The sequence below is a fragment of the Parasteatoda tepidariorum genome, chromosome X2, assembly GCF_043381705.1.
Source record: "Parasteatoda tepidariorum isolate YZ-2023 chromosome X2, CAS_Ptep_4.0, whole genome shotgun sequence".
NCBI lineage: Eukaryota > Metazoa > Arthropoda > Arachnida > Araneae > Theridiidae > Parasteatoda > Parasteatoda tepidariorum.
Genome location: NC_092215.1, coordinates 27,447,286 through 27,462,252, shown reverse-complemented (window position 1 = coordinate 27,462,252; position 14,967 = coordinate 27,447,286). Strand labels below are relative to the sequence as shown.

Here is a 14,967-nt window from a genome sequence, read left to right as displayed (position 1 = left end):
ATCTTTCGGTTGCTTTTGTGAAATTATTTCCAGTAAAATGCCTCTGAAATAGAGATGATATTTTTTTATAAGAAAATAAATTAATAATAAATAAATAATTATTCTATAAGAAAATAACATATTTGCTAATAACAATATATTGAATAAATTATAAAAGAACAAGCATTTATGAAATATTGCTTAGTATTTCCTTTTGAGCTGTTCAAATCAAAATGAAGTTACTAAATTCTTTAATAAAGAAAGATGTTTTCCCTATAAAAATTTTTAATGTTTATAGCAGTTCTTTTAAGTTTTCAGTTAGAAGTAAACCATAATGCTGCTTATTTTATTAATTTTAATGTATATACACAAAAACAAATAAAACCTAATTTAAGATTATTAAGGATAAAACTATGAAAATAGTCCTTTTTAGGTTATAAAGTTCACAATTACCTCAATAAATTAATTAATAAAATGGGAGTTCCGCCTAAAGAAGGTTGATTATTTAGGGTTCCATAGATGAGAAAAATTGAGAACCGCTGCTCTATAGTAATTGAGTAAAACTTTTGTTTTACTTTCGCTTTAATTAAATTTCCTAATTATTTAATAATTTTGTTATATTAAATTTGCTGTTTCAACTTTTCTTGCGTCAATAGTCCAAAGATTTTCTTCTATTCTAATGTTTCCGTAACAGCAAGTTATTTATATATGCTTTTGTTTGTTCCGTTGATGTTTGTAAACAATTATTTCACTTTAGTTTCGAATCTTTCACTAGAAAAATTTCTTTTAAAAAAACAGCATTTCTAGTTTAGATGATTGCTCACATGATCGAAACAGAATATGAGTGATTATTCTTATCATGGTTAAATAAATTTTGTTTGATCAAAATAATTTATACTTATATCTGCTAATGTGCAAAATCTAAATGTTTTCATATTTAATGTGTAAAATGTAAATATACTAACTATATNACTCTACTTTTTTGAGTAATATTTTAGAATGTATTTTCTTCTTTTTAGAACATATTTAGTTCTGAACTTGTTATCTTGAAAACTCGTTATTACGAAATTTTTTTAGCATTCCTTCAACTTTGAGAAATCAAAAGTATATTAATATTACTGTGTATATATATATATATATATATATATATGTATATATATATGTATAAACTGACAATTGAGCCCTTTTTCAATTTGATAATAAATATCATTATTACTAATTCTATATCATTATTACTTTCTTATATATATATATATTGTATATATATATAATAATTTCGTTCAAGCAACCATAGCATACCATTTTTTGATGCTATATGTCATATCATTAGATAAAATTAAATTTTGTCTCCTATGCCTAGTTGTGTTTGTGTTATATCGTTGAACATGTACAGTGCGCAAAAGAAGGAAAAATAAATCACTCTGAATCACTTTTTATCAAATGATCGGATTTTCGCATGTTAAGATTCATTCTTTAAGGCTTAAGGGGTGACCTCAAATATGCTAGTTAGTGCAGAAGTAATTTTAAGTTACGAAATCAGACACAAAAACGTACTTTCTCTGAACAAACATACCTTTTTTCCGATGGATTCGGATCTCTGACCCTCAAAATATTGGAAGGGGGGGATTAACAACAATCTGAGAAATCAATGCTTTGGTCCAAAGGTTGGACTCCTTAATGTTAGGTTTTTATTCTTTATCCATTTATTTATTTATTTTTTCGTATTTTGTCATACCTCGAGAAATTTTTTAATGAATTGAAAAATTTTGCACGCACTTAGAATTTGCTTATCCAAAGATAATTCCCTGCTACCAATAATTTTTATATTTTATTTAATAATAGACGAAATTTTTTTTTATTTGTAAGGCATGCAAATTTTTTACAACATTTTAAAGAATATAGTTTTATATGACAAAATACAAAATTTGATCGAAATCGATCGAATAGTCCCTGGGAATTTGTATTTTAAAAAAGACATATATTTAAAACTTGATTTCTCTGGAACTATTCGACCCATGTCGGACAAATTTTGTATTTTTCCATGTAAAATTACCTTTTTTTAAAATGATGTAAAAATGTGCATGCCTTACAATTCAAAATTTTTTCGGCTATCATTAAATAAAAATAAGAAAATATAATAACTATTAAAAATTATTTTTCTCACGGAATGATATTGAGTACACGAATTTTATAATTGTGTGTAAATTTTTTTCAAATCGCTAAAAATTTCTCGAAATATGGCAAAAATACGCAAAAAATAAAATTATTATTAAGAGGTTCAAATTTCGGACCGCTCTCCCGACCAAACTATTGGGACCATATTTCCCACATTGCCGCTATCCTCTAATATATTCAGTCTCAAGAATTCAAATCCGTCGAAAAAAAAGGTATGTTTATTTAGGGAAGGTACGTTTTTGTGCCGTATTTCATAACTTAAAATATCGACTGCACAAACTTAGAATATTTGATTTCATCCTCTCGAACCATTAAGATTGAATCGTAGTACGTCAAAATAAAATCATTAAATCAAAAGTTATTCAGAGATTTTTTAATTTTATTTATTTATTTATTTTTGCTCGCTTTAATTACAATCTATGAACAAGCCTACCCTCAAATTTTTAACCTACCTTTTGTATTTAAGATTAGGATTAACTTACGATGGATTTAATAAAAAAAATGCAACATTTCCTTGGAGTTCTTTAATTAAATTATAAATTCCTATTTACTACCTCTATTTTTTATGCGTTGCTTTTGCCAATACTAAAATGTTTATTTATCTTTTATTTATTTTATTATTATTTTTTTTTGTATTTGCTTTTAGTTATTTTTACTGAAAAATGTTCGCTTTGTATATTTTTCTTTGAACTTTTTCAATTATTCTTAATTATACTTATTATCTTTCAATTATTATTTTTTAAATAAAACAATACTTTTTGTACCTATTAGCAGTCAATGATTTTTTCTCCATAACGCGTAGATAATCCACTTTTTGTAAAGAAAAAATATTTTTTTTAAAATTTTTATTTATTTATTTATTTTATATTTTTTGTATTCACTTGTATTTATTTTTACTGAACAACATACGTTTCGTATATTTTTCTTTACACCTTTTCAATAATTTTTTTCTTCACTTTTTTAAATAAAACAGTGATTTTCGTAACTATAAGCAGTCAATGATTTTTTCCTCCTAACACGACTTTTTGTAAAGAATTCTTGTCATTTCTGAGGTTATCTGTCTTTTTTTGTGGTTATTTTATTTATTTATTTATTTTTTGTAACAACTTTTAGGAGAAGGAACCCTCTGTAATACGATATCTTTTTTGTTTACTTTGATGGTGATAGTCGTTCATGCATTATTCATTTGCATATATTTTTTCTTTAAATCAAGGATGTTAGGTTGGTTGATTTCAACAGCATTGAGTCTCTATCTAGTACAGTAAAAATGGAATACAGTACAGTAAATGGGGGAATATATGTATATAGCATAATAAATAAATACAAAAAACACGAAGAAAATTAAGAAAAACATTTATTTTATTTATTGCGCATAAGCTGCAAGTAAATAGAACTCATAAAATAAGTTCAAAATGTCGAGAAAACAATGGAAAAATTACAGAACAATGAAAGAAGGGGAAAAAATAAATAAAAGTAAAATAATAATAAAAATAACAGGAAACCGGAAAAAAAAATCCGGAAATTTTTTTTTTATTTCCCAGATTTTTTTAAAATTTTTGTCCTTTTTTCGGATTTTGTTTCGTTTTTTTTCTTTCGGTTTCTTGTTATTTTTATTATTATTTTTCGTTTATTTTTCCCCCTTCTTTCATTGTTCTGTAATTTTTCCATTGTTTTCTCTACATTTTGAACTTATNTTAAAAACATTAGGAAAAATATCCTTTATAGATTGTTTTACTAAAAAAATGTTACGAAATAGTGGTGTCTTTTTTCGAAGCTTAATCCACTAATTGGTTGTGATGGATTATATAAATTGAATGGCAAAAGAGCCGGATTCGGCTGTACTGTCCCAATTATAAACGACACAGTACATATTTAAAGTACCGAAACCATGGTGTGTTGTAAAGAAAATTTGATGAAAATCTATTGATATTGTTGGATGGAGTTCCTTGGAGTCCTGGAATCCATAGTAATCTGAAAATCGAGGCTAATATATGTTTCTAACTTTTACTGTTTTTCCTAGGCTTAAGTTTATATTATTATTTTGCAAAATTGTACCTACTCTAGTAATATTCCAACATTTTGGACACGTTGCCGACCAAAAAAGAAAAAAGAAAAAAATATATACTAAACATTGATGAAGAAAAAAAATATTACGCTTAACTGAAGTTAAGCATAATAAAAGTTAAATTAAGCGTAAAGTTAAGCAAGAGTGAAAAAGCTTTTTCTTTTAATTAATTTGGTTTACATAGGTCACAACCTATACGAAAACGTAATGAATGACTTGACATGCTTTGCTGTACAGAGCTCAAAATAAAAAACAAAACAACTGAATAAATTTTTTATCATATTTGGATTGTCACTTACTTTAAGACGCAAGCTTAATGTTCAAGAGGTTGACTTTAAATATGCTGATAAATTTGAGTGGTGTGAACAATATTATAAGTCATGAAACAGGACACACACAAAAAAGATACTAAAATTTCATGAAATTTCGTTTTTGACAAAATCGTTTCGTGGTATATGCTCCGAGCAAACATTTCGTCAAAGTGACAAAATAATTGTTACTACTTTAAGGAAACAAGTTTCGTCAAAAGTATAGTAGTCATTTTTGTTTTGTTCAATTAAGATTTTTTTTTTGGTTAATGGCGGGCACTTGAGTCTATTTCTCATTGGCCTCAGAAATGCCAGAATTGCTACTCCCTTATCGTTACCCAGTGAGCACCTATGGCTAAGCCACGTCGGTGGAGTAGCTTCGCCCACGTCATACAACCACAAACCCGTTTATAGGGCGGGTTACATTCACACAATCACACAGAAGAAAGGACATCCATGCCCTGAACGGGATTCGAACCCGCAACCATCGGCTACGCAGTCAGGCACGCTAACCCCTCGGCCACCTGGTGGGCTTTCGTAGATTTGAAACGGTGGGATAGCGGTGAGGTTCCGAATTGAGAAAACATTTTCGTTATATATTTTAGAGTTCGCGTTTCATTACAAATCACGTGATTTTGTAACGAAATTATTATCATAATTAACAAAATACATCTGAAGGATTACTGAGTCGTTAAAAGTGAGCGTTTTATTTCTGTGAATGCACAATACGGATACTGAATAAACACACCATTTTTTCGCTGAATTTATTTTTGAATCCTCTAGGTTAAGTGGATAGTCTTATTCTTGAAAATATGGTTTGAATTGGAGAATAGTCTTAACTATTTAAACGAAAATTTAAGAAAGTTTTACTTTTTGCGTAATTCACTATATTTCTGAAATATTGGAGCAAATAAAGGAATTCTTGAACTCAATTATAGAACTTGTTTATTTTACAGTGATTCGGTACTAAGAATTATTTTGGAATTCTTATGTTTTGTTATTTCATTTAATCATTATCGTAAACTTTAATTGTCATCATGATTTAAAAAATTTGATCACGAGAAAAAAAGTTTAAACACGTGTGTAAAAATAGTATAAATAATTAAGGCAAGATATCATTCTGAGACCAAAAATGTAGATCCGTTAATTAATTTTTTTCCGTATACTTCACCACCTTATTTCTGTAACTAATTACGCGTGTTGAAGAATCTTTTCATGTTAATATTGTCACCCAAAAATAATTTCATTCGAAAATGAAAATTATAACTAATTTTTTTTTTCTTTTTTAATTTAATAATGACCGAAAACTTTTGAATTGTAAAGTCTCGTAGTTATTTAGATCGTTTGTTACATCCTTTAATCATCTCTTTTTTTCTTTTATATTCTTCCCTATCAGTCTTCAGTTCATTGGTTTCCAATTTGAGATTTTTCTCAAGTTTCTTTTTTTTTTTAATATATATATTTTTTTTATTATTACAGATACGTTGTTATTTAGATCGTTTGTTACATCTTTCATCCATCTTTTTTTTTTCTTCCAATTNTTTTTTTTTTTTTGGTCTTCCTATCCTTTTCCTATCCTTTTTTTTGGTCTTCCTATTTTTGGTCTTCAGTTCATCGGTTTCCAATTTGAGATTTTTCTCAAACTGCTTTTTTATTTATTAATTTATTTTTTTATATATAGTAGATACGTCGCGCTATTTAGATCGTTTGTTACATCTTTTACCCATCTCTTCCCCCTCCCCCTTTTTTTTTTTATCTTTCCTTTCAGTTCATTGGTTTCCAATTTGAGATTTCTCTCAAACTGATTTTTTTATTATTATTTAGATCGTTTGTTACATCTTTTATCCGTCTTTTTTTTTTCTTTTCTTTTTAATGGCCTTATCGGTCTTCAGCTCATTGGTTTCCAATGTAAGATTTTTCTCAAACTTTTTTTTTAATTACAAATAGTTATTTAAATCGCTTTCACATCCTTTAACCATCTCTTTTTTTGGTCTTCCCTATCAGTCTCCAGTTCATTGGTTTCCATTTAAAGATTTTTCTCAATTTTTTGTTGTTGCAGATAGTTATTTAGATCGTTTATCACAGATCTCTTTTAACCATCTCTATCTTTGGTCATTCTATCTATCTTAGTTCATTGGTTCCCAATTTAAGATTTTTTACAAACTTTCTTTTTATTACAGATAGTTATTTTGAAGTACTGATAGTAATTTAGATAGTTTGTTAAATCCTTTAACCATTTTCTTTCCGGTCTTTTTATTGGTCTTCTGTTTCCAATTGAAGATTTTTTTCAAATTTTTTTAAAATTTTTTGTTTTTATTACCGGTAGTTATTTTGAGGTACAGATAGTCATTTAGATTGTTTGTTACATCATTTAACAATTCCTGTTTTGAGTTTTCTTATCGGTTGTCAGTTTATTGGTTTACAATGTAGGATTTTTCTCAAACTTTTTATTTTATTACAGATAGTTATTTTGAGGCATCTGAAGATAAAGCGTATGATGCTACACCTGACAGCGGAATACATGAGTTAGGAATCACTGATCCTGAACAACGAGCAAAACTAGAGGATGACTTGAAGACAGAATTAGCAAAGGTTAGTTTTTGAAATTAATAATGGTGTTCCGTAATCCTTTATGTAAATTTTTAGAATCCCCGTCAAAAATTAAGTAAAGTTTGCATGTTCGAAACTACAAGTTAATATTTACGCAAAGAAGAAAATGGCATCAAAATATGAAAATTCGAGATAGAGGGAGGCGGAATTAAAAACATTATACCAATTTCATTGTCAGATAAAATCGCATATTTTTAATAATCTAATTTTCCTCTAGCGAGAAATATTTATATGGGTATGGAATATTTAAGCGAGGAAGAAAAAAAAAACGATATCAAAATATGACAAATCACTATTGAAGGAAGCAGGATTGAAAATGTCTAAACCAATTTGTTTGCCTGATTTATGATAGTTGTATTTCACTTCTCCTTTTCCTCTGGCAACAAAAAAAAAAATTTTCTTTTTCAATCTCGCCTTTATTTGTCCTCTAATTTGTCTAACTTTTACTTTATTTTTGTCAAGGATTATTAAAATGGACATTGAGGGAGTGAATGCAGAACACTCAGTATTTTGTCAGCATTATAGCTTTTTTTAATAAGTACTATTTATTGGATCAAAACACTTTTTTTATTAATTATTTGAATGGAATAGTTTTTCTCTGGATCAGAAATTGTTTAAAAAAGCATTTTACTCAAGTTGTTATTGATATCTTATTCACTAATTATATAAAATTTGATCACTATTATCTCTTTACAAGGAATTTTAGAGAATTCTTATTTTTTATCAGGGCTGTTATTATTCCGGAAAAGGTAAAATACCGGTTGGAAAAAACATACCATTTTTATTTTATTTTTTTCAAATAATTTACTATCCTTAGTTACCACTTATCTTACGCCATTTTAAAATATATATTTACTTGCAAAATATCTTACAAGTAAATCATATTATAACGCTTAATATGTAATGGTAGTTACGAATACTTTCATTCTTTTGAATAAAGTAAAAATAAAATTCTTTTACTCATCATCATCATCACGACAGCCCGGTGTGAGCCCTGGCCTTCTTTAGAACATTTCTCCAGTTCGAATCTTTTAAAATCCATGTTGACGGAGTCCAGCCATCAAAGTTTTGTACGTTGTCCAACTTTTCTTCCGATTTTTTTAATTTTGATCATTTTTTTTAATTTTGATAATTTTTATCAATTTTATTATATCAATGTCCTTAACAATTTTATAACCTAGAACTTTACAAATATTTTTACTAACAGTATTTTATATCTTCTGGATTAGTAGCAGACTTGTTTTATTCCTCTTTATTTAACTTTCGTCAATAAATGTTATATTTTTTTTAATTCTGATTTACATTCAGAAATATTTTTCTCTCAATAGTTGGATACAGTTGCTACTGAGCGAATTGGTCCAGTGTTGCAGCCAATTATATGCAGGGTGTTCCGTAAAGGCACCCTTCATGTGTACTTTTGGAATCTTCATCAAAAATGAAGAAAATAAACAAAACACATTTGAGGTAGCAAATGAATATTTAACAGAGAAAAAATCATTAACACTATCGAAATCTGACAAATCACAGTACAGGATGGCGAGCGTATCTATCAACCAGACAGATTTGATTGAAGAAGGAAACAGAGGAGTTGAAAAATGATTATTAGAATCACTTTTAAGTTTCAATCTCTACTTAAGCCCGTTTTGATATTTTATCTGCCTTCCTCTAATGTAATTGGTCCCATTTTTATAGCGTTTTTGCTTTTTCCTCTCTTAATTTGCTACCCTTTGCATACTTTTTTATTAACATGATAAGGATTTTAAAAATACAAATTAAGGGTGGTCTTTACGAAATACCATGTATATATGTACTTCACGTATGCTCTGTATTTGATTATTTAACTGTTTATTTCACTATGAGTTATTTAATAACATTGTTTTTTCCCCAAATTTTATACTTAAGAGACGCGTTTTTAAAACTCAATTTCTCAGGAACTATTTTAACGATTTAGCTCAAATTTTGTATTTTGCCATTTTAAATTGCATTCTTTAAAATGATGCAAAAATTTGTATGTCATACAATTCAAACTTTTTTCGACATTATTAAATAAAATAATTTATTATTATTATAATAAATATTTACTAGAAGTTATATTGTACATGAAATTATCTTTGAATGAACAAATTTTATAATTGCTTGCAAAAATGTTTAAATTCTCTTAAAAAGCTTTTGAGATATGGCGAAATACGCAAAAAGTAAAATTAACATTGAAGGATTCTAACTTAGGAGTGCTCTCTTGATTAAACTATTAGGACCATATTTCCCAAATTGTGGCTACTTCCTATATTTTTAGGGTCAAAGATTCGAATCCGTTAAAATAAAGGTATGTTTATTCAAAAAGGGTAAATTTTTTGTGCCTAATTTTGTAGCCTAAAATATCGTCTGCGCTAATTAATTAGCATATTTGAAGTCACCCCTTCGAACCATAAAGATTGAACCTTGAAGATCTGAAAAGTCATTTAGGGTGGTCCGTTTATTTTTATTGCGCACTGTACCTTTATTGCTTGCCAAATATCTATCAAAATTTGTTTTCTAATTTTCTATTAACCAAGTATAAATTAATAAATTCGATGCTGTGAAAAAAATACGAAGATTTATCTCTATTATATAATTTTTACACATTATCAATGAATAATTCTTATCCCGATTTTGAGTAAGGTAATTTTACAGAAAATGGCACTTAATTTTTTTTTATTGATAAGTGTAATGGCTCATGAAAATTGCCATAAAAAAGCATTTATTTCCATTTATATTTCGTAAGGAATTTTATGGCATTCTCAAACTCTGTCTTTCTTTGAAGACGCATTGTTCTGAATAAAAATAAAAAAAAAACATGTGATGGGCATTTTGGAACTAGTATTTTTCCTTGTTTTTTTTTGTTTTTGTTTAAATAATGATGAAAATTAAATAAAAAAAAAAAAACTTGCGTGGAATATTCGTTTTAACTACGTTCGATTAAGGTAAGTGTGGCTAATTCATGATTATAGTAAATTCGAAATAATGAGCGTTATTGAATGTCGAAGATTATTGCCATTTCTATAAAAATGAAAAGGAAGATTTAATCAAAGCAATATCTTTTGTATTTGATTTTTTTTCCTTTTGTTTGTGTGTGTTCTCTTTATCAGGTATTTAATATTACGCCGCATTTTTTTTCATCACGTAACAACACAAAAATTCATTAACTATGAAAATGAGAAGAAAAAAATAATTGCATGGAGTAACTTGTGATGGAATTATTTTACGATCGAATTTCACCCATTTAGAGGCTACACAGGGTGCCCAATAAAGTCCGAATCCAAATATCGTAACTTTCGAACAGTTGTAGCTGTGTTTATAAAAGTGACATCTAGGTATAATACAGTAGTCATGATCTACGAGATGAAACGGATTACAGCGCCACCTGGAGGTAAATTACGGAGATGGAGCCCCTGTTTTCGAAAGAAGTACGAGTTGGGGTAACGGGTTACAAAATTGTAAAGTGTCATCGATTTAGAGCAAAATCGAGACTTTGTGAGCATAAATACTTGAAAAAAGGCTTGAAACGCGCTTTTGTTAGTTAGCGATTTCGTACTTCGTGATGTAATAGTGTCGAATTTAAACAATTAAGAGATTACGTAGGGTACCCAATAAGGTCCGAATCCAACTCTCTTAACTTTCGAACGGTTGCAGATTTGATTTTAAAACTGGTGTCTAGGTATAGTAAAGTGGCCATGATCTTCGAGATGAGACCGATTACTGCTCCACCTGGTGGTAAATTTAAGAAATGGTGCTCCTATCTTCGAAATCAGTATGAGATGGGGTAAGGGTTTAAAATATTGTAGAGCGTCATCAATATAGAGAAAAATGGGCGTCAATACTTAAAAACATGGTGCTCCTATCTTCAAAAGCGGTACAAGATGGGGGGAGAGAATACAAAATTGTGGAGCATCTTCGATTTTGAGCAAAATAGACACCTTGTAGGTACAAATGCTTTACAGAAGGCTTGAAACGAGCATTTGTTTGTTAGTGGTTTNATTTTTTTCGTAATTTAAACATTATATATTAATTAAATAAATTAAACAGTGTATATTATGTTTAATTTATTGTGTGTGTTTTATTTATTATAATAATAATAATTAAAACACACACATATATAGAGAGCTGCAAACTGTCGAGAAAAGAACTTCTTAGTAGTTGCAACATAATAGATGTTTGACGTATTAAATCTTCAATTTAAAGTTTTTTTTTTAAAAGCATTTCAATCTACCACGCAAGTCAATAATTAAAAAATATGTAAATATGATCTATTTGTTAGCTTACTTAGCTTTTAAATTTTTAATTAGTTTAATTATTAAAAAATCTTTTTCATCAACTGTAGAAATTGGCAGGTGTGTATATATGCATGTCAGAAGGCGTAACCCCCTCCAAACATACAATAAAACTACGCCACTGATTGTGGGAAAAGGTTTATCTTTGAACTATAGTTAGTTATTCATTTAGTATTTAACTTCTTGAAGTGTTATTTTTAAACTGAATGTTAAAATTATTCTGTTTTCAGATGATACACCTGATGGGTGCACCAAAGAAAACCAAAAAAGAACTCTAAGTTCGCCTATACATTCAAAGCACAAAAAATTGAAATCGGACGCTTCCGTCGACTCGTCCTCACCCTCTTGTGAAGAGGAAAACCCACAGAATTCTATTTTTGACAGTTTTGACGACGAAGAACAGACTATGTTGAAAGTTCCTTAGTTGTTTTTTAAATTAAAATGTATATATGTGAAGAGTTCTTTCATCAGTCATAAACGAAACTCTTTTTTGCACTTTATTTTTTCAATTTCAGGTGCATTTAAAGCATTTTATTATTTCACTTATCATGATGGACAAACAGTGTAAAATAGTCCTATGCCTATTTTTGTCTATTTGCAATTATTTACAATTGTTAATTAAAATTGGAAAAACTTCTTTTATTTATAAGAAATGTTATTTCTTAGCAAATTTTTTAAAAAGAAAAAAAGTAAAATGAGTGTTTTGTCAGAATCTTTGTTAGAATTTGATTTTTTTTTTATTTTTAAATTTATCTTACATTTTATAATTGTTTAAAAAAATGAATAAATTAATAGTGTGCTTAATTTTATAGTTATAAATGTTAATTGTCAATAGAGATCCTGATAAACTATGTTTACTATTTTGCTTAAAATTCTATTACTTATGAATTAAAAAGAATTATGATTTATTACTAATACACTTATTATTGAATACAGTTATTTTATATTACCTTTTAAATTGATGTAGTTTTTATAAATGTACTGTAAAAAATGTTTTGACATGATCAGTACTAGCTTAATAGGTTGGCATTATTTGTTTTGTTTTCTTTTGGTTTTATTGATTATCTTTTGGAATTCCTCTGCCAATCTTATTGTCATTTATGACAAAGAGAAATTTTATATTGATGCTGTGTTGTAAATATTTTTTTAATTATTTTTGCCAATAATGAAAATTGATAAATATTATTTGGTAAATTAATTACTATTGACTTTTTTTATACATGTCTTATTGCATGTTTATTTAATTGTTTTTAATTTTTTCAGACTGAGGAAGAAATAGCTACTTTGCGACAAGTTCTTTCTGCAAAAGTTAAGCATGCTCAAGATTTAAAAAGAAAATTAGGTATTACACCATGGAAAGAATTAAAAGAAGATGTTGAACAAGGGTTGAAAAATATCCAAGAAACTTCTGCGTAAGTTACACGACTAACTCTAATCTGCTTGAAGTTAAAGAAGGTTTAATCTAGTTAAAGAAGGTTCTTTGTGACATTTCAGCAAATTTTGAAACAACAGCTTTAAAAAATGTATCAACAACAGGAAGCTGTTATAAAAAATTTTCTCATTAAAAACCATCTTTTATAATAATCAGGCAGGAAAAAAAAATTTCTATTCAAAATGTTTTCAAACCCAAAATTCATTAAATTTCATTTAGTACCAATTCGACTTATGCAACGTTCTTCAATTACCATATATCCCAGAGTATGGGTCTACTTTTCAAGCTCCCAAAATTTTACCAAATCAGGAGGTCAATTATTATATCGGTAATGAAGCCTGATCGTTGAATATCAATGTATTAGAAACATTGAGATATGAATACTCTGTATCTATTTGCCCTTTTTAAAAAACTATTTTTAATATGTTATATGGTTAATCTTATTTTCTATACATATTCAGGTTTTTTTAAAAAACAATACTTTAAATTACATTCAGAAAAAAATTAAGAATGAAATGAGATAATTTATTAAAGAACACTTCAAAAAATATAACACAATAAAAACATTTAAATCTTACTGTAAAACCACCAATTTATAGATTCCAAAACGTCTGTGTCATAAGAATGAATCCGACTCTGCAATGAGTTCTACTTCATCCTCATTTGCTGAGTCCCACAAAAAATCACCTTCACCCCCATCTAAAGAAATTGGAATTTGAAACTTTTTAGAAGATTTTACAATAAATTTTTAATCTACAATTTGCCACATGTTGTATCATTTGACATATGATGTGATGTCTATAGGATCACCATGAATATTGTAGGCTTAATAATATTTTTCAAGTCTTAAAAATTTTCACATTTGGTTTGCTTCGCCATTGACTTATATACTCGAGATACCAAAAATTTGACATCCCAACATAAAAATTGTTAGCTCAATAATATATTTTTTTTAATTTTTGGAAATTTTCATGTCTGATTTGTTTTGCAATCGACTCATACACTCGACATACCAAAAATTGATGTTTCTTAATTAAAAATAGACTTATGCATTGGGTAGACTTATGTAACAAGATATACGGTATATGGAAAATGTTTGGAATTTTGACTTTTTAGATGTATGCAAATTTCGGGTTAAACTATTTTAAGGAACAAAAAAAGCTTTGAAAAATTTAAATTATGTTTCTAAAATGATATATAACTCTCTTGTTATGATTGCCATATTTAGCCTATGTGTGTAAGCATAATTCCGTTTGATAACCAGTTCAATCTGCTTCAAACTGCCACTTACTAATATTCCATTGACCTATGTTGGATTAATACAACTAAAAATATATTTTGAATATGCTTAAAATGTTTTGTAAGTCAAAACAAGTTTTTCTGTGTGTTATATTTAGGAATGAAGTATTTGTTGGGTATGAAAGAAAAATATAACAAGATTGAAGACTTATTATATTGAATTAAATTACTAAGAATTTTTTTAATTATCCTAAATTGCATTTTTATTCATAATGATTGCTAAATCTCCCAATATAATGTTATATAACCCCTTAATAAGAAAATCCAAACATCTGCTTACCAACATGCAATGTGGATACTTCACTGCTGGTTGTGGCATTCAGTTGCTTCACTTGAGCAGAACCGGCCATAACAAAACAGTTAAGAAATATAAAATGTGAATGTTACTTTTTTTCAAATTTTTTTGTTGTTTAGAAACAAGTCAACTTGTTTCAAGATTTTAGGTCTTTCAATATTCAACTAATTTACGTTTATTAAAAAAATCATTTAAAGCTTGCTAGTTAAGTGTTTTAAGTTTTTGAAAGCACAATATTGACTTATAAATTATCACTGTTTTTTGATGTTAATATTAAAGCTGCAATTTCTAATTTTTGTAATCTTTTTAGAATGAAGGAAGTTGGTGGAAGGCTAGTAGAATGGAATAGTGCTATTACAAATGCACCTATGTTAGTAAAATTATTATTTATTACCTATCATATTTTTCGTTTTATAGCCTGTATGATGCTTACTTTTTTCTCATGTTTTTGAGCACTCTACTTGTCTTCTAGATCTTGAATAATTGTTTTAGGTCAA

The 14,967-nt window shown here is 27.7% G+C and overlaps 1 protein-coding gene across 5 annotated transcripts in view; it reads left to right on the top strand.

Moving 5' to 3' along the window:
• LOC107455114 (tumor protein D54) overlaps positions 1 to 14,967 on the top strand; it is a 37,998-nt gene that overhangs the window by 13,619 nt on the left and 9,412 nt on the right. For all 5 annotated transcript variants that reach the window (XM_043041059.2, XM_071188349.1, XM_043041058.2 and 2 more), the window contains 3 exons: positions 6,989 to 7,119; positions 12,708 to 12,856; positions 14,781 to 14,840. In XM_043041059.2, coding sequence (XP_042896993.1) covers positions 6,989 to 7,119; positions 12,708 to 12,856; positions 14,781 to 14,840 — 340 coding nt within the window. The remainder of the gene's footprint in view (positions 1 to 6,988; positions 7,120 to 12,707; positions 12,857 to 14,780; positions 14,841 to 14,967) is intronic.